This window comes from Amphiura filiformis, chromosome 2 (assembly GCF_039555335.1).
Source record: "Amphiura filiformis chromosome 2, Afil_fr2py, whole genome shotgun sequence".
Lineage (NCBI taxonomy): Eukaryota > Metazoa > Echinodermata > Ophiuroidea > Amphilepidida > Amphiuridae > Amphiura > Amphiura filiformis.
In genome coordinates, this window is record NC_092629.1 from 19,728,448 (window position 1) to 19,750,304 (window position 21,857).

At 37.3% G+C, this 21,857-nt stretch overlaps 1 protein-coding gene across 1 annotated transcript; it reads right to left on the reverse strand.

Annotated features, from left to right (window-relative positions):
* Positions 1-2,339: 2,339 nt before the first annotated feature.
* LOC140138821 (4-galactosyl-N-acetylglucosaminide 3-alpha-L-fucosyltransferase FUT6-like) lies at positions 2,340-3,395 on the reverse strand. The gene has a single exon (XM_072160595.1). The coding sequence runs from the start codon at positions 3,393-3,395 to the stop codon at positions 2,340-2,342; it is 1,056 nt and encodes a 351-aa protein (XP_072016696.1).
* Between the last annotated feature and the right edge of the window lie 18,462 nt (positions 3,396-21,857).

Here is a 21,857-nt window from a genome sequence, read left to right on the forward strand (position 1 = left end):
TGTGATACTATTTTTTTGTATAGTAGTCTAGTTGCCGCCGTGCGATATTTTTTTTCCTAGTCAACATTTGCATCACATAATACATTTACATGATATAGGCCTATGAGGCTGGATTGAGCTGTGTTCAGTTTTATACGGCGGATTTATTGCCATAATTATTACCTCCTACTTAACAAAAGAAAAACAAATTTATTCCAATTAAAATTCTACCAGGGTTCGAACCCACAACCTTTTGATTAACAGTCGAGATCGAATACCACTACGCTGTGAGTGCTTCTGCCAGAAATGCGTTTGTTCATCATACTTATTGATTACGGAATAAATCGCAAACACACGATATATATATGTGATGCGATCAAGCAAAATCAGTCGGAACTCGGAAATATTGATTTTGAGATATAGCCAAACAAAGGCAATATTTCCTTTTGTAGCTACCTTTAACAAAACAAAAGGTATGACCCAACAGGTAGAACTTTTTGAATGACCCTCGTATATACAGAATTTGAATTCAAAAGTATTTTGGCAAAAACACTACAATATCCCTCATTACCACAAGTTACAATACACCCAGTGACAAACTTTGGCCAAGCTAAATAAGCTGTAACATCATAACCCAATTTACATCTCGCCTTGATTTACTTGAGTCACGCGGTAGCCGTCACCAGCAAGTTAAAAAAACCGTCTGATAAAGAAGAATAAATAGATGTTCCAGCGAGACAATATTTACACGAAACACTAAAACACTGAAGTTCTATTGTTCTATGGTATTTTCCGCTGGGTACAAAATATATCTAAAACTATGCTAAACTATTTACTGTCCCAGGTGTAATATTTTAACAACTCATTAATTTAAAAAGGGACACTAATCCTACAGTTAATCATTGTTTGACAATAAACACATATTTTGGCTTCATTTCACGCGGTATTTCATAACCAAAAATATTGGAAAATAATACTGATCCAGAATTTTCTAGACGCGTACAGCCCTACCTGCACATCACCATCACACTACTTTTTGAGATCCACATTATACCCTAGCATTTTCTTGGATACCCTACATACAAATTCTGAACCCCATCATAAAGGAATCCAAAAATGTACATACATTGGTGGTAGTGACGTATAGGTGCGCATCCCGCGCACATAAAGTTAAATCGCGTAGAGAGTAGGGCCTACATGCATGATGTTCATCCATACCCGTTCACATCTTTTTAATACGGACATCGGTCGGAGAATTCCACGACTGATTACCGTAATAAGAAAAAAAGCCTGGATAATGGTTACGGATTCTCATACTAAGGCACACATACAATGGCGGTTTGTCGGCACGCAACCGAGATAAAGCACCGATGTCACAACCGAATTTGAGGTGAACCAAAGAATAATTTGCTCTATCTGCGAAGTTAAGTTACGGCGCTGATTGGCAAACGTGTCAAAGGTCAAACACCCTTTTGGCTGGGGCCAATCTACTAATACGGTTAAGATTGTACAATTTTAACTGGACAATGTATTAGTAAATTGGCTCCAGCCCAAAATGCGTTGACCTTTGACACGTTTCTGCCCATAAACTTTGCAGATACAGCAATTAAACTATACATTTTTAGATTCCTTATGACCAGACAAATATGTACAACAGGGTTGGAATATGTTTCAACTTTTGACCCCTGATCAATCTTAATTGACCACTACATACAATTACCAGAACTTTGAAGAGGGCACTCCAAAGAAATCTTGTTCAGTATCCTTTAGGCAAGTCACACTTTCAAACATTTGTTACAACGTTATGGTCACGGAACATTAGCGCTGTTGCTCTACTAAATACATGCTGTATGACGTAGTGATATTAATATTAACATATTAATGACACCATTTTTTCATATTAAAGAGGAGTTGATCACACGAGACCGCCCCGGGTAAAATCTAAAACTAATATTTTTACCGAATTGGGCATTCCATGGAATTGAATATTTTGACCTAGACCAAAGATCATTCACCCGAATTCAATGTTATTGATGATAATTTTTTTTTTTAATTATTACTCTTCTTTCGTGACGTAAGCTATGTGTATATAGGCCTAATCTTATTAGCCTTTTCGAAGTATCGCGCAAGCAATAGGAGGGCAGTATTCAATCTGGGTAAAACCGGGCAAATTCAAAAGCATTTACCCACTTCGTGCAGCGCTACCCTATTGTGTCCGCCATATCTCGAAAAGGCTAATAGGAAAATTATTCTCTGAAGACAGTCCATTGTTGGCCCAAAACATTGACCACTTAATTACATAATTAGCATATATATATATATATATTACAATATTTATCAAAGTATTTATTGCCCTTTGATTATTTCCACGGACTCCAGTTGCTGTAGCTTCCTACTTTTGCAAAAAGTCCTGTAGGCTTATCGCGGCATGATTTGAAATATTTTGATTCTGATACTTTTTGTTTAATTTTTGGAGTTTCAGAGCTTAGAAGTGGTATCATCTCGCAAAATACGTCTGGATTTAATGGTGGATAGTTGGTTTGTACGTGGCCCTTCAACCTCCATTGAAAGAATTCGTTGTACTTTTGATCATCTCTATCTAAGGCCATAAGATATTGCGCAAGCTCGTCCGCAGTTGCAAAGTCCCCCACGTGAATGAAAGAATTAGGCGGCGCCAATGTTTCATACGCAGCCCTTCGGCCTCCGTATACAACAGGTACAACATTATGCTTCATACAATTCTCCCAAAATTTCTCAGTAATGTATTCGTCACACTCAGTATTTTCAAGAGCCAAATAAAATTTGTATTTGCTTAGCATATTGTTACATTCAGGAGACATTGGGGGTAAACAGGACAGGTTGCCACATTTTCCGTACATATCAATAGGCATGTAATTCAGTAAATCATTGACGAATTCGCTACGTGGCCAAAAAGTGTTCTCGCAATTACTTGCCATCCATGCTATCAGGTGAGTTTTGTCTTTTGTCCAGTCTTTTCCAGGAACAATGTCCATTGGCTTGGATGCGACAAAATGTCCGTAAGGAATTGACAAAGATGAGTGGGAATGATACGCTATTTCATTATGATACTGTATGTTAGCTATTTGAGCATCCCAATAGGTGAACATTTGAGGACTTTCCATCCCCCAAAAGAACCAGGTAATGTCATCACGAAGAATATTACTCAATTTCTTTATGGTAGCATCTAATTTGTTTTTCAATAAATTTGGAGCTATGTTAATGACAACACCATTACTGTTACCCAAAAGGCGTTTGTCACTTAAGGTAGCACCTATTGTTAAATTACAACGTTGTACTGGACAGGATAACTCAAAGCTTGGAACATCATTTTTGATATTTGACGTGAACATATCTTGCAGTAGTGTATACTCTCTCCAAGAGTTAAACGGTACCATAGATGGCGTCAAAAGAGTGACTTGCTTTGTGCAGTTCCAGGTAGGCGGTTCTTCAACATCCAGTTGATCTCTGTTATAATTGCGGTTATGTAAAGAAGGTCAACAATGAACCAATAGCAAAGATGGCCGCTAGGAAAGCTGGAAGACCACTACGTCGAAGCCTGGTCAACAAGAACACCATCTGTTGATTTAAGTGTCAATTAAACATTGTTAATTCTCCTGGGAAAGAAAGGCAAATAGATGTTAGGAGATCTTAGAGCCATTCCTGGTGGTCATGTTAGCGACAAAAAAAACACATTAACTTAACTCCTGAGAGTACTAAATTAAGAGAGGCGCTACTCCGATCGCAAAATTGAGGACAGTGTGAGCTCGGGACCTTGTGTAAGAGCCTGGACAGTTATAAGAAACTGTCACTGCCATTCAAAAAAGGTGACTATGAATACGTAATTTTATTAATGAACCGGACCCTTAACATGCCCAGATATGCGCTGACAAAAGAATTAATGTGATTCTCGTATAAACGTTTGCCTAATGGCGCGATGGATCTAATAGAAATAAGAGGGCGCCATCCCTATAAAAGCCGACTATTATGGCGGTATATGTGTCGGAAAACGACAATTCAGTTGCGATTCAGGATCACCATCATAACGCTATGGTAGATGTGTCGGAAAAATGGGTATTTAGTAGCGCTATATGGTATCGTTACAGATAGCGCTACGGGAGCGCTACAGTTTTGACCATTTGGTGTGTCATAGATCGTCCGGTTGGCATATTCTGGCTTATTACATCAACCAATCAAATCAGGTCTTTCATTAGTCTGAAAATGGAATAAAAAAAATAAATATAAAATACAACGTTTTCAGTTAGGGGTTAGGGTTTAGAGTTAGGGTTTAGGGTTAGGATTTAAAGTTAGGGTTTAGGGGTAGGGTTAAATTTAGCGTTAGGGTTTAGGGTTCAGGGTTCAGGGTTAGGGTTTATGGTTAGGGTTGGGGTTTAGGGTTAGGGTTTAGGGTTAGGGTTAGGGATTTGATTTTATTTGATTTTATTTGGCACTATAAGAATAACATAAAAATTACACTACATATACAGTATTATTATAACAAAATAAAATAAACTGCACATCAAAATTGCTGCATGAACATGAAGTATATATAACGAAATTACAAATCAACACAAGTACCAAGGATAGCCCAAAAAGCCTTGGGAAAAGCTTATTTCCATTGGGGTCCTTTACAAGCAAGAGAAAATATAGAAACAAACTGCCATACAAAAACAAGAACAGAGACAACGTGCACAAAGGACGCAAAAAGCAGATATGTGAGACCAGCTCAAACTCTAAAAATCAAATGGACCCTTGATCAGCTAAAAACTGTTTGACAGTTTGACACTAAGAATGCTCACAGGACGATAGTTACAAACTTCTGTTCTTACTTTTTTTAAAGTGGTTTAACACGAGCCATTTTAAAATCGGTTAGAATTGAACTTGAACTGATAGATAAATTGATAATGTACGTTAAATGATCTTTGATGACTAAGGCTCCATCCCTAAGAAATCTTGCTGGGATATCATCGAGCCCAGTACTTTTAGATGTGTTCAATGAACAGAGTTCTTTAAAAACAAAATCAGAAGGGATGGATGAGAGTCTAAAACTGTTTGGTTTCACATCCTTTTCTTTATAAACATTTTAAAAACTTCAGACTCAGTCGAAAAAAGACCTTTCGATGGTGGGAGATCTTTCACTAGGTTGCCAGCAACAGTAGTGTAAAAATCATTAAAACAATTGGCGACTTTTTTAGAATTAAAACACTTCTCACCATTCACATTTAAAACAATTTGAGAATGATCTTTACCTTTGGAGCTGTATCCAAGAGATTTAAATTGTTTCCAAAGACCTTTAGGAATGTTTTTGCTTTCTTCAATTTTGTTAGAAAAATATGAAGCTTTTTGCCTTCTTAATATCCCGTTGAATTTGATTTCTGATTTTACATAACTTTGTGTAAACCTCAAGATTGTTATCATGTTTATAATTGTGCAAAGGCTTATCTCTTGTACGGATGTTATCCAAGATGTCATTATTCATCCATGGTTCGGTTTTATCTTTTATTCGAACCTCTTTTACAGGAGCTATTTTGTCAATGACACTCAACAAGTTCATTTTAAATACATTCCAAGCAGAATCCACATCACTGCAATAAACATGTGACCAGTCAGTATCAGTCAGTGCAACCAGCAGATCATCTTTACTGCAATTCTTAAGAGAACGCACGTTGACCACGTTTATTTTATTGAACTTCACCTTCTTTGTCTTTCTAGTGCAATAAATAAGAAACTGATGATCGCTGATGCCTACACCGACTGTACCTGATTGGGTGATATTGTCAAGGTTATTACAGATGACATGGTCCAGAATAGAAGATCTTGTTTTACACAAACAGTAGGAGCAGTTAGCAAGGTGTGGCAACCACTAGGGCGCCAAGTAGCATCCGTGGGTTTAGGGTTTAAGGTAAGGGCCCAGTATCTCCATAGAATATATTTTCTACTTTTTAAAACTTTTACCCCATAATTTCCCTCATTCTTCAAGCCCTGCCCTCTTTCGGGGGCTAATTTATAGTTTAAGCTTGTTGGATATCCATATTTCGCGGTTAGTGCTTCTTCTAGTGGTTCATTTTTTCTATATAGGCTATAGGCAACTCCAACATTTCTCGGGTATAGAATAGAAATACAACAATACGTGAAATGATGTGGCCTTGGAGGGGATATTAAATTGCATTCCATCACCCGTGTTACACGTAGACAAAAGAATGATGAAAGTTTACAACACAATACAATTCAACATCGATTTTTAAGCGGATTTAACCCACCCAACTGTGCAGTAACAACACCTGTTTGGTGCAGGCGGGTCCCAGTAATGGCCGACTGAATTCTGACCATCACTTGGCTCGTTGGATTCGTCTTAGTGTAATCAAAAACCTCAATTCCGTGACCATTCTATGGCTAGTAAGGTTTGACGATAGATTTGACTTATATGGACTATTTAGGGGGAAAATAGCCCCCATGTCCCTCGCAAAAATCCCGCATTTTTCGCTAGAGGCCAAAATCCAAAATGGCCGCCGCCACCATTTTGAAAAATTAAGTTTTGAACCAGAGCACCTATAATCATGTAGAAAGACACTTTTTCGGGTATGTCCAGCACAAGGATTCCGATTCTGACATTAGTTTGACATTGCGGCATCTTTTTTACCCAGAAATCCAAGATGGTGGTCGGCACCATCTTGAAAAATTTAGTTTTGAACCAGAGGACCTAAAATCGTGTACAAAGACACTTTTTTTGGATAAATCGACCACAAGGATCTGACATTACTTTAGCATTACGACCTCATTTTTACCCAGAAATATAAGATGGAGTACCTAAAATCGTGTACAAAGACACTTTTTCGGGTAAGTCGACCACCAGAAATCCGAATCTGACATTAATTTGACGTTATAACATAATGTTTGCCCAGAAATCCAAGATGGCCCCCATTTGGGGTAGAGAGTAAATGTAATTTTTGAGTGGGAGCACCTAGGATAATGAATTAACTCCCTTTTTTGGCTAATGTGAAATAGTAATGGATATGGAAGCATTAGGTATATCATTTCAGCTTTAACTGGGGTTAACGTCCCTTATCTATGGATAAGACACTTTATCTGGGGTTTAGATGCCTTATCTGGGATTTACGCTCCTTATCTGATGGAAGGCGCCTTATCTGGGGGTTAAGGTTAGACTGCTTTATCTGGGCTTACGTCTCTTAACTAGGGGTAAGGCGCCTTATATGGGGTTTAGATGCCTTATCTGGGGTTTAGACTGTGATATCCTAGGTTTACGTCCCTCATCTGAAGTTAAGGCGCCTTATCTGGGGTTAAGATGCCTTATCTGGGGTTTACGTTCCTTATCGGGTTAACGCGGCTGTGTACTCTAGACATTGTTTCTTTCGCGAAATTGAGTTTTTTTGATATGTTTGTACTTTGTTATGTTTTTTATAAATACAAGGAATAAAAATCCAGATTTGTAAACTCCAACTGTAATATTTTAAGGATTTTATTTCCCTATTCCACTCGTGTTTGAAATTGAAAAGGAAAGAAAATCTTTGTTGTACCAGCAAGGTACACGCGCACAAAACGCATCGCGTTGTGTATCGCGACATTTGTTAACGCACAAATACGCTACGCATACGCGACGCTTATCTGCATGCGCGGCGCATCTTATGGAAACACCACGGAAGCACTGATTTCACAAAAACCTAGTGGTCAAATGGCTCCTTTTAGCTGTTAAAATGTGGGTTTTTTCAAGTTCTTTCCCCCGATTTAAATATCAAGTTATGAATGGATTTCGCTCAAACTTCTCAAGGGGCTGTGGATTAACCCGATGTTCCCGTAATATAAGGTAGAAAAACAAAAATTGCCGCATTCTCCTGCGAGATTCGATGAAAGTGCAAATGTGACCACTTTAAACTTCAACGGCCATTATTTCAATGTTCATTTTCTCGGTAAAATGACGATTTAGGTACACGATAACTCAATAAATACAGCATCTATAGGTAAGCAAACATGATCATCGTAAAAAGCATGACCGACTCAAGAAACGGTTTTCTCATTTTTTCATATTTTGGTCTATTTCCGATTTTAGGCATCATTTTGTGCAAATAGGCGTTTGTGAATTTCAAAAAGTTCAATTGGATGCCTTATATGGTCAATATCTCAAAAACTAAGGCCGATATCAAAAAAATAAAAAAAAACGTTTTTGGAATGGAACCTCAAGATAGAGCTAAAAAACAAAATAAAATATTTTGGAAAGAGTGTTTTTTGTTATGATGTACCTAACAAATATTGCCAAAAACTCACTTTTTTGTGATTTTCGTCGTATTCCATAGTGGCGTATAGTGGGGCGCCGCGAATAAACAACTTTTCGAGAAAATCGGGTTTGAAGAAATGCCAATTTAAAATCGAGTTGTGTAAATCAGACATTCATTATATTTTGTAAATGATGTGAAATTTCTGTAGTAAACTAAATAAATTTTATTGTTATATATTTTTCAAAAGAAATAAATACATACTATTGCTGGCAAACTGAAAATAAAACTATACGTCACTATGGAAAACGAACAAAACGCAATACCCTAACCTAACGTTAACCGTACGCCACCTCGGTCGCCGTGTAATCCCTATGGCGTTACTTTTCGTCGTTCGTATTCCATAGTGGCGTATAGGTCCGATACGTGTACGCCACTATGACAATATTTCATAATTATAAAACGTGTATAAAAAGTGGCGTATGGTCGATACGCCACTATGGAATACAAAAAACGTCACTTTGTAACTATACGCCACATTTAATTAATTAATTACTAATTAATTAGCTAATTATGACTGATGCGACTTAGAAAAAATGAAAGAGAACATCATTAAAAACATATGTGCCAATTTTCAAAAAAATGACCAAAAATCACTATACGCCACTATGGAATACAGCCGACGATTTGTTGTTTTTACCCCAAATCTGTATGTATATTAAGATTTATTGATGTCTTGTCCTTATAAAAATACATTTATATGTTTTGCGCTAATAATTACAAAGTTATTGCACTTTTACTACAAGCATGTCACTCTGAGAGTACACAGCTGCCTTACAGCGCCTTATCTGGGGTTTAGACTGCCTTATTTGGGTTTACTTCTCTTATCTTAGGTTTATGTTCCTTATTTAGTGTTAAGGCGCCTTATTTGGGGTTGGGACTACTTTATCTGAGGTCTACGTCCCTAATCTGGGGTTACGGCGCCTTTTCTGGGGTTTAGACTGCCATATCTGAGTTTACGCCTCTTATCTAAAGTTAAGGCGCCTTATGGAGATAACAATTCTTGAAGTTATTTAGCTTAAAACCGGAAATGACGTCTAAATGACCTTTGACCAAAAAATAAAAATACCGTGCATACATTGGGTAACACTAATGCATATATGAAGTTTATGTCACTCATGTTTATGTTTATCTTATGAGATAAAAAAAATAAAAATATTTGATGATTTTTGGTTTTTGACCGGAAGCGACCCCTTAATGACCTTTGACCCCAAAACTTAAGACACCCCAAAGACCCTGGTTGGTAGCAATGCATGTGTGCTAATGACAACACTCTGCTATGTCATTTGTAAATACAGTGATTTTTTGAATATTTTTAGCTTTCAGACCGGAAATGAACCCCTTAATGACCTTTGACCCCTTATCTGTGAACACCCTATAGACACTGGATATAGCCAATGCATATGTGCAAGTGACGTCATCGTGCTATGTAATTTGCGGCAGAAGAGGCATTTTGAAGGTTTTTGGTTATGCACCGGAAATGACCCCTTAATGACCTTTGACCCCGAATCTGTGAACACCCTATAGACATATGAAATAGGCAATGCAAATGTGCAAGTGGCGCCATTGTAGCATGTAACATGTAAGAGAAGAGGCTGGTTGCCAGAAAGAAGAAGAAAGAAAGAAAGAAAGAAAGAAAGAATTGGCAAAAGACAGTACACAGCGAATTTGCAAATTCGCTGTGTAAGAAACTATATATATATTGCATCCCCAGAAGGCTGCGAAGTCCAGCCGTGACCTTGAAGTGACCTTCAATGACTTTGAAAAGATTTGGAACACAATTGCCTTTTCATAAAAAATGTTGGCATTACGTTTGATAACAATCTACCTAATAAAATAATTTGACCTTTGTTGACCTCTGATGACCTTGAAATGACCTCCATTTTGTTTTAAATCATATCAATACTACATATTCTAATTTAGATTTAAATTGGACGAATTTTGGAATTTGACCCATTTTGACCTTTGGTTGACCTCTGGTGACCTTGAAATGACCTCCATCATATTTTGAATCCTACCGTGATTACATATACTAATTTTCATTTGAATTGGGCAAATTTCAAAATGTTACCCCTTTTGACCCAAAAACAGACCCTCCCCATGTTCAAGCCAAATCTGATTATAACCCTATATGCACCCAATGCTATAGTCATTTTGGCATTATTCTGATGATCACAGCACTTTAATATGCAGGAAAAAGTGAACTTTAAGGTGATTTTCAGTAATCAATCCTATTTTACCCCTTCATGACCTTGAACTCAAAATCCGTGTTTACCCTTTAGACACCAGCTAATGTCAGTGCATATGTGTCAATCTCATCTCCGTACTATGTAATATGTAGGAAAGGAAGCATTTTGAAAGTATTTGGTTATGTGCAGAAAAAATCCCCTTAATGACCTTTGACCCCAAATCTGTGTTTACCCCATAGACTCCAACTATAGTCGATGCCGATGACCAAGTTTCATTGCGCTACCATGTAATCTGTAAAAGAAGAAGCATTTTTGGTAAAATTCGCATTTTTAGCCAAAATTACTCATGCGTGACATTTGACCCCAAATGGGTCATGTCAAATGTAAGGGCTGGGGTAGTAGAGCCTTTGCCCAAGTTTGGTTAGAATCGGTCAAATAATTAGGGAGCTAGAGCCAATTATGTCAAATGTTGACAGAAAGAAAGAAAGAAAGAACTAGATATATTGCATCCTCAGAAGGCTGCGAAGTCCAGCCGTGACCTTGAAGTGACCTCTTATGACCTTGAAAATATTTGGAACACAATTGCCTTTTCGTAAAAAATGTTGGCATTACGTTTGATAACAATTTACCTAATCAAATATTTTGACCTTTGTTGACCTCTGATGACCTTGAAATGACCTCCATTTTGTTTTAAATCATATCAATATTACATATTCTAATTTAGATTTAAATTGGACGAATTTTGGAATTTGACCCATTTTGACCTTTGGTTGACCTCTGGTGACCTTGAAATGACCTCCATCATATTTTGAATCCTACCGTGATTACATATACTAATTTTCATTTGAATTGGGCAAATTTCAAAATGTTACCCCTTTTGACCCCAAAACAGACCCCTCCCCATGTTCAAGCCAATCTGATTATAACCCTATATGCACCCAATACTATAGTCATTTTGGCATTATTCTGATAATCACAGCACTTAATATGCAGGAAAAAGTGAACTTTAAGATGATTTTCAGTAATCAACCCTATTTACCCCTTCATGACCTTGAACTTAAAATCCGTGTTTACCCTATAGGCACAAGCTAATGTCAGTGCATATGTGTCAATCTCATCTCTGTACTATATAATCTGTAAGAAAGGAAGCATTTTGAAAGTATTTGGTTATGTGCAGAAAAAATCCCCTCAATGACCTTTGACCTCAAATCTGTGTTTATCCCATAGACCCCAACTATAGTCCATGCCGATGACCAAGTCTCATTGCGCTACCATGTAATCTGTAAAAGAAGAAGCATTTTTGGTAAAAATCGCATTTTTAGCCAAAATTACCCATGCGTGACATTTGACCCCAAATGGGTCATGTCAAATGTAAAGGCTGGGGTAGTGGAGCCTTTGCCCAAGTTTGGTTATAATCGGTCAAATAATTAGGGAGCTAGAGCCAATTATGCCAAATGTTGACAGAAAGAAAGAAAGAAAGAAAGAAGAAGAAGAAACCGCTGAAAAACAGGAGTCCAGCCGCCGCTCGGCTGGACTAACTAGATATATTGCATCCTCAGAAGGCTGCGAAGTCCAGCCGTGACCTTGAAGTGACCTCTTATGACCTTGAAATGATTTGGAACACAATTGCCTTTTCGTAAAAAATGTTGGCATTACGTTTGATAACAATCTATCTAATAAAATAATTTGACCTTTGTTGACCTCTGATGACCTTGAAATGACCTCCAATTTGTTTTAAATCATATCAATATTACATATTCTAATTTAGACTTAAATTGGACGAATTTTAGAATTTGACCCATTTTGATCTTTGGTTGACCTCTGGTGACCTTGAAATGACCTCCATCATATTTTGAATCCTACCGTGATTACATATACTAATTATCATATGAATTGGGCAAATTTCAAAATTTTACCCCTTTTGACCCCAAAACAGACCCCTCCCCGTGTTTAATCCAACTCTGATTATAACCCTATATGCACCCAATGCTATAGTCATTTTGGCATTATTCTGATGATCACAGCACTTAATATGCAGGAAAAAGTGAACTTTAAGGTGATTTTCAGTAATCAACCCTATTTTACCCCTTCATGACCTTGAACTCAAAATCCGTGTTTACCCTATAGACACCAGCTAATGTCAGTGCATATGTGTCAATCTCATCTCCGTACTATGTAATCTGTAGGAAAGGAAGCATTTTGAAAGTATTTGGTTATGTGCAGAAAAAACCCCTTAATGACCTTTGACCCCAAATCTGTGTTTACCCCATAGACCCCAACTATAGTCCATGCCGATGACCAAGTCTCATTGCGCTACCATGTAATCTGTAAAAGAAGAAGCATTTTTGGTAAAAATCGCATTTTTAGCCAAAATTACTCATGCGTGACATTTGACCCCAAATGGGTCATGTCAAATGTAAAGGCTGGGGTAGTGGAGCCTTTGCCCAAGTTTGGTTATAATCGGTCAAATAATTAGGGAGCTAGAGCCAATTATGTCAAATGTTGACAGATAGAAAGAAAGAACTAGATATATTGCATCCTCAGAAGGCTGCGAAGTCCAGCCGTGATCTTTAAGTGACCTCTTATGACCTTAAAAAGATTTGAAACACAATTGCCTTTTCGTAAAAAATGTTGGCATTACGTTTGATAACAATCTACCTAATAAAATAATTTGACCTTTGTTGACCTTTGATGACCTTGAAATGTCCTCCATTTTGTTTTAAATCATATCAATATTACATATTCTAATTTAGATTTAAATTGGACGAATTTTGGAATTTGACCCCTTTTGACCTTTGGTTGACCTCTGGTGACCTTGACATGACCGCCATCATATTTTGAATTCTACCGTGATTACATATACTAATTTTCATTTGAATTGGGCAAATTTCAAAATTTTACCCCTTTTGACACCAAAACAGATCCCTCCCCATGTTCAAGCCAAATCTGATTATAACCCTATACCCAATGCTATAGTCATTTTGGCATTATTCTGATGATCACAGCACTTAATATGCAGGAAAACGTGAACTTTAAGGTGATTTTCAGTAATCAACCCTATTTTATCCCTTGACCTTGAACTCAAAATCCGTGTTTACCCTATAGACACCAGCTAATGTCAGTGCATATGTGTCAATCTCATCTCTATACTATCTGTAGGAAAAGAAGAATTTTCAAAGTATTTGCTTATGTGCAGAAAAAAATCCCCTTAATGACCTTTGACCCGAAATCTGTGTTTACCCCATAGACCCCAACTATAGTCGATGCCTATGACAAAGTCTCATTGCGCTACCATGTAATCTGTAAAAGAAGAAGCATTTTTGGTAAAAATCGCATTTTTAGCCAAAATTACTCATGCGTGACATTTGACCCCAAATGGGTCATGTCAAATGTAAAGGCTGGGGTAGTGGAGCCTTTGCCCACGTTTGGTTAGAATCGGTCAAATAATTAGGGAGCTAGAGCCAATTATGTCAAATGTTGACAGAAAAAAGAAAGAAGCAACAACCACTGGGATGCAAGAGTCCAGCCGTTGCTCGGCTGGACTAAAGAAGAAGAAGAAGAAACCGCTGAAAAACAGAAGTCCAGCCGCCGCTCGGCTGGACTAAGAAGCAGAAACCGCTTGGATGCAAGAGTCCAGCCGTTGCTCGGCTGGACTAAGAAAGAAAGAAAGAAACTAGAGTCAACAGACACTGAATACAAGCCGCAATTTGACCCCTATAACTTGACCCCTGGGTCACGGATGGGGTCAACTGCTCTTGCATTGTGCTTAGGATGTCATAAGAAATATTCCTGGTCAATTTCAGCTTAATCGGAACTTATACATGGATTTTGATTTTTTAAATTTCTGATTGACCTTTTGACCCCCTTACTGACCTTTGAAATAAATAAAAAAAAAAACCTTATGTACACCGACAAAATGTATTGTTCTAATTTTAATTTAAAAATTCTAACATGTTTAGTTCTTGAGATAAAAATTCTTAAAGTTATTCAGCTAAAAACAGGAAGTGACCCCTTAATGACCTTTGACCCCCAAAATAAATATACCATGCATACATCAGGGAACACTAATTCATGTATGTTGGTTATATTATTCTGGTCTGTTTACATTTTGAGATAAAAATGTTTTGAACATTTTTGATAATTTTGGTTTTTGACCGGAAGTAACCCCTTAATGACCTTTGACCCCGAAACTGTAGGCATCCTAAAGACCCTGGCTAGTAGCAATGCATGTGTGCTAATGGCGACTCTCTGCTATGTAATTTGTAAAGACAGTGAATTTTTGAATATTTTTTACAAATTTTTCAGACTTTTACCAGAAATGACACCTTAATGACCTTTGACCTCAATCTTTTTAGGAAGTTTTAAGCACTGCCACATGCTGATTCATATGCATGAGTCACATGATCATTGCATGTAATTTGTGGAAGGAGTAGCATTTTTTGTGAAATCACATTTTTGACCATTATAGCTAGGTCAAAGGTCACAGCAAAGTCAAAGTCAAATGGAAGGTTTGGCCTAGCCCAATGGTCATTTGGGTCAACTTTGGTTGAAATCTGTCAATCCTTGCGGAGCTACATGCAGTTGATTGCGGTTGCCAGAAGAAAGAAAGAAAGAAGAAGAAGAAAGAAAGAACTAGAGTCAACAGACGCTGATACAAGCCGCAATTTGACCCCTATAACTTGACCCCTGGGTTACGGATGGGGTCAACTGCTCTTGCATTGTGCTTAGGAGGTCATAAGAAATATTCCTGGTGAATTTCAGCTTAATCGGAACTTATACATGGATTTTGATTTTTGAAAATTTTGATTGACCTTTTGACCCCCTTAATGACCTTTGACCTCAATGAAAAAAAAACCTTGCGTACACCGACAAAATGTATTGTTCCAATTTTAATTAAATAATTCTAACATGTTTAGTTCTTGAGATAAAAATTCTTGAAATTATTCAGCTAAAAACAGAAAGTGACCCTTAATGACCTTTGACCCCCAAAATAAAAAAATACCATGCATACATCAGGAAACACTTATTCATGCATGTTGGTTATATTATTCTGGTCTGTTTACATTTTGAGATAAAAATTTTTGAACATTTTTGGTTTTTGACCGGAAGTAACCCCTTAATGACCTTTGACCCCAAACCTGTAGGCATCCTAAAGACCCTGGCTAGTAGCAATGCATGTGTGCTAATGGCGACTCTCTGCCATATATTTTGTAAAGACAGTGATTTTTTGAATATTTTTAGCTTTCAGACCGGAAATGACCCCCCTTAATGACCTTTGACCTCAATTCTTTTTAGGAAGTTTTAAGCACTGCCACATGTTGATTCATATGCATGAGTCACATGATCATTGCATGAAATTTGTGGAAGGAGTAGCATTTTTGTGAAATCACATTTTGACCATTATAGCTAGGTCAAAGGTCACAGCGAGGTCAAAGTCAAATGAAAGGTTTGGCCTAGCCCAGTGGTCATTTGGGTCAACTTTGGTTGAAATCTGTCAATACCTAGCGACGCTACATGCAGTTCATTGCGGTTGCCAGAAGAAAGAAAGAAACTAGAGTCAACAGACGCTGAATACAAGCCGCAATTTGACCCTATAACTTGACCCCTGGGTTACGGATGGGGTCAACTGCTCTTGCATTGTGCTTAGGATGTCATAAGAAATATTCCTGGTGAATTTCAGCTTAATCGGAACTTATACATGGATTTTGATTTTTTGACAATTTTTATTGACCTTTTGACCCCCTTGATGACCTTTGACCTCAATGGAAAAAAAACCTTATGTACACCGACAAAATGCATTGTTCCAATTTTAATTAAAAAATTCTATGTTTAGTTGTTGAGATAAAAATTCTTAAAGTTATTCAGCTAAAAACAGGAAGTGACCCCTTAATGACCTTTTGACCCCTAAATAAAAAAATACCATGCATACATCAGGGAACACTAATTCATGTATGTTGGTTATATTATTCTGGTCTGTTTACATTTTGAGATAAAAATGTTTTGAACATTTTGATAATTTTGGTTTTTGACCGGAAGTAACCCCTTAATGACCTTTGACCCCGAAACTGTAGGCATCCTAAAGACCCTGGCTAGTAGCAATGCATGTGTGCTAATGGCGACTCTCTGCTATGTAATTTGTAAAGACAGTGAATTTTTGAATATTTTTTACAAATTTTTCAGACTTTTACCAGAAATGACACCTTAATGACCTTTGACCTCAATCTTTTTTGGAAGTTTTAAGCACTGCCACATGCTGATTCATATGCATGAGTCACATGATCATTGCATGTAATTTGTGGAAGGAGTAGCATTTTTTGTGAAATCACATTTTTGACCATTATAGCTAGGTCAAAGGTCACAGCAAAGTCAAAGTCAAATGGAAGGTTTGGCCTAGCCCAATGGTCATTTGGGTCAACTTTGGTTGAAATCTGTCAATCCCTTGCGGAGCTACATGCAGTTGATTGCGGTTGCCAGAAGAAAGAAAGAAAGAAGAAGAAGAAAGAAAGAACTAGAGTCAACAGACGCTGATACAAGCCGCAATTTGACCCCTATAACTTGACCCCTGGGTTACGGATGGGGTCAACTGCTCTTGCATTGTGCTTAGGAGGTCATAAGAAATATTCCTGGTGAATTTCAGCTTAATCGGAACTTATACATGGATTTTGATTTTTTGAAAATTTTGATTGACCTTTTGACCCCCTTAATGACCTTTGACCTCAATGAAAAAAAACCTTGCGTACACCGACAAAATGTATTGTTCCAATTTTAATTAAATATTTCTAACATGTTTAGTTCTTGAGATAAAAATTCTTGAAATTATTCAGCTAAAAACAGGAAGTGACCCCTTAATGACCTTTGACCCCCAAAATAAAAATACCATGCATACATCAGGGAACACTTATTCATGCATGTTGGTTATATTATTCTGGTCTGTTTACATTTTGAGATAAAAATTTTTTGAACATTTTTGGTTTTTGACCGGAAGTAACCCCTTAATGACCTTTGACCCCAAACCTGTAGGCATCCTAAAGACCCTGGCTAGTAGCAATGCATGTGTGCTAATGGCGACTCTCTGCCATATATTTTGTAAAGACAGTGATTTTTTGAATATTTTTAGCTTTCAGACCGGAAATGACCCCCTTAATGACCTTTGACCTCAATTCTTTTTAGGAAGTTTTAAGCACTGCCACATGTTGATTCATATGCATGAGTCACATGATCATTGCATGAAATTTGTGGAAGGAGTAGCATTTTTGTGAAATCACATTTTTGACCATTATAGCTAGGTCAAAGGTCACAGCGAGGTCAAAGTCAAATGAAAGGTTTGGCCTAGCCCAGTGGTCATTTGGGTCAACTTTGGTTGAAATCTGTCAATCCCTTGCGGAGCTACATGCAGTTGATTGCGGTTGCCAGAAGAAAGAAAGAAACTAGAGTCAACAGACGCTGAATACAAGCCGCAATTTGACCCCTATAACTTGACCCCTGGGTTACGGATGGGGTCAACTGCTCTTGCATTGTGCTTAGGATGTCATAAGAAATATTCCTGGTGAATTTCAGCTTAATCGGAACTTATACATGGATTTTGATTTTTGACAATTTTTATTGACCTTTTGACCCCCTTGATGACCTTTGACCTCAATGGAAAAAAAACCTTATGTACACCGACAAAATGCATTGTTCCAATTTTAATTAAAAAATTCTATGTTTAGTTGTTGAGATAAAAATTCTTAAAGTTATTCAGCTAAAAACAGGAAGTGACCCCTTAATGACCTTTGACCCCCAAAATAAAAATACCATGCATACATCAGGAAACACTGATTCATGTGTGATGGTTATATTATTCTGGTCTGTTTATCTTTTGAGATAAAAATTTTTTGAACGTTTTTGATAATTTTGGTTTTTGACCGGAAGTAACCCCTTAATGACATTTGACCCCAAAACTGTAGACATCCTAAAGACCCTGGCTAATAGCAATGCATGTGTGCTAATGGCGACTCTCTGCTATGTAATTTGTACAGACAGTGATTTTTTGAATATTTTTTACAAATTTTTCAGATTTTGACCGGAAATGACCCCTTAATGACCTTTGACCTCAATTCTTTTTAGGAAGTTTTAAGCACTGCCACATGTTGATTCATATGCATGAGTCACATGATCATTGCATGTAATTTGTGGAAGGAGTAGCATTTTTGTGAAATCAACATTTTTGGCCATAAGGTCAAGGTCAAAGGTCACAGTCAGGTCAAAGTCAAATGTAAGGTTTGGCCGAGTCCAGTGGTCATTTGGCTCAAGTATGGTTGAAATCTGTCGAAGCATAAGAGAGCTAGGGCGAAACGTGGCAAGTCACGCAAAATGTCACGAGTTGCCAGAAAGAAAGAAAGAAAGAAGAATTGGAAGAAGACAGAACAAGCCGACGTTTGACGTCGGCTTGTAACTAGAGTCAACAGACGCTGATACAAGCCGCAATTTGACCCCTATAACTTGACCCCTGTGTTACGGATGGGGTCAACTGCTCTTGCATTGTGCTTAGGAGGTCATAAGAAATATTCCTGGTGAATTTCAGCTTAATCGGAACTTATACATGGATTTTGATTTTTTGAAAATTTTGATTGACATTTTGACCCCTTAATGACCTTTGACCTCAATGAAAAAAAAACCTTGTATACACCGACAAAATGTATTGTTCCAATTTTAATTAAAAAATTCTAACATGTTTAGTTCTTGAGATAAAAATTCTTGAAGTTATTCAGCTAAAAACAGGAAGTGACCCCTTATTGACCTTTGACCCCCAAAATAAAAATACCATGCATACATCAGGGAACACTTATTCATGTATGCTGGTTATATTATTCTGGTCTGTTTACATTTTGAGATAAAATTTTTTAAACATTTTTGATAATTTTCGTTTTTGACCGGAAGTAACCCCTTAATGACCTTTGAGCCCAAAACTGTAGGCATCCTAAAGACCCTGGCTAGTAGCAATGCATGTGTGCTAATGGCGACTCTATGCTATATAATTTGTAAAGACAGTGATTTTTTGAATATTTTTTACAAATTTTTCAGACTTTCACCGGAAATGACCCCTTAATGACCTTTGACCTCAATCTTTTTAGGAAGTTTTAAGCACTGCCACATGTTGATTCATATGCATGAGTCACATGATCATTGCATGTAATTTGTGGAAGGAGTAGCATTTTTTGTGAAATCACATTTTTGACCATTATAGCTAGGTCAAAGGTCACAGCGAGGTCAAAGTCAAATGGAAGGTTTGGCCTAGCCCAATGGTCATTTGGGTCAACTTTGGTTGAAATCTGTCAATCCCTTGCGGAGCTATATGCAGTTGATTGCGGTTGCCAGAAGAAAGAAGAAACTAGAGTCAACAGACGCTGAATACAAGCCGCGATTTGACCCCTATAACTTGACCCCTGGGTCACGGATGGGGTCAACTGCTCTTGCATTGTGCTTAGGATGTCATAAGAAATATTCCTGGTGAATTTCAGCTTAATCGGAACTTATACATGGATTTTGATTTTTTGAAAATTTTTGATTGACCTTTTGACCCCCTTAATGACCTTTGACCTCAATGGAAAAAACCCTTATGTACATCGACAAAATGTATTGTTCCAGTTTTAATTTAAAAATTCTACTATGTTCAGTTGTCGAGATAAAAATTCTTAAAGTTATTTAGTTAAAAACAGGAAGTGACCCCTTAATGACCTTTGACCCCCAAAATAAAAATAATATGCATACATCAGGTAACACTGATTCATGTATGATGGTTATATTACTCTGGTCTGTTTACATTTTGAGATAAAATTTTTTGAACTTTTGGTTTTTGACCGGAAGTAACCCTTAATGACCTTTGACCCCAAAACTGTAGGCATCCTAAAGACCCTGGCTAGTAGCAATGCATGTGTGCTAATGGCGACTCTCTGCTATATAATTTGTAAAGACAGTGATTTTTGAATATTTTTAGCTTTCAGACCGGAAATGACCCCTTAATGACCTTTGACCTCAATTATTTTTAGGAAGTTTTAAGCACTGCCACATGTTGATTCATATGCATGAGTCACATGATCATTGCATGACATTTGTGGAAGGAGTAGCATTTTTTGTGAAATCACATTTTTGACCATTATAGCTAGGTCAAAGGTCACAGCGAGGTCAAAGTCAAATGGAAGGTTTGGCCTAGCCCAATGGTCATTTGGGTCAACTTTGGTTGAAATCTGTCAATCCCTTGCGGAGCTACATGCAGTTGATTGCGGTTGCCAGAAGAAAGAAGAAAGAAAGAAGAATTGAGAAGAGACAGAACAAGCCGACATCCGTCGTCGGCTTGTAAGAAAGAAGAATTGAGAAGAGACAGCACAAGCCGACGTTTGACGTCGGCTTGTAAAGAAAGAAAGAATTGAGAAGAGACAGAACAAGCCGACATTCGTCGTCGGCTTGTAATTGAGAAGAGACAGCACAAGCCGACGTTTGACGTCGGCTTGTAAGAACCTGTAAGAAAAAAGACACAGCCGTGAGTGACTAACGTCACGGCTGTGTAATAATAATTAATAATAACCATAACCCTAACACAGGGTGCGCAGGGTAAACCAGAATTGTACCTATTTTCGTTATTTAAACGTTTTCTGACAACCTTTTGTAACTTTTTGTGAATGATGTCGAAAACGTTTTGTGTTTGCTGGGCTAGCTTAATGCTTGGATTTATGTTATTAAAGGGGTTTTACCAGATCGACAACCTCACCTCCCCTTCCACTTTTTCTTATCAAAATTATCATAAAATAGAGATTTTGGTTTTCAAAAGATTTTGTTTTCAAATGTTACGTAGTAGTACAACTTTGGCGTATAAATTCAGTGCGGTCAGAAATTGTCCCGAATCTCCTCACTATATTAAAGCACCAGTCGTATCAGGAATGTACCGTACATCGATGTCCTTCTAGGCAGATGGATATTTGCGATGTGTTGTTTCCTAAACCAGACTTCAGCAAGTCAACAGAAGAATACATTACTTTCTTGGAAGTGGTACGCACTTTGACTGAAGTATTCTAGATCTTCTCCGATATTACTGGCTAGTTCATGTATAGTGCATTGACTACATGAAATATTTATGGTTCGTAATTTCCTTTCTTTGAAGGAAATGGACTGTTAGCACATTAACTAGTCCACAACAACACTGGTAACTGTGTCGAATTATGTTTACATGTTCTTATATACCAAGCACATGAAAATTCCATTATACCTGTATTAAAAGCTAATTACTAGCTTCACAATATATGATGTAATCTGGGAAATTATCAAGAATAAGTATACTATTAACCTTTCACATTACATCACTTCCTGGGGTTTTGCAATATAATGTCATATCCATTTCACAATCTAA

Excerpts from the sequence above, each read along its gene's own strand:
- LOC140138821 (XM_072160595.1), bottom strand. The coding sequence starts at position 3,395 with ATGGTACCGTTTAACTCTTGGAGAGAGTATACACTACTGCAAGATATG.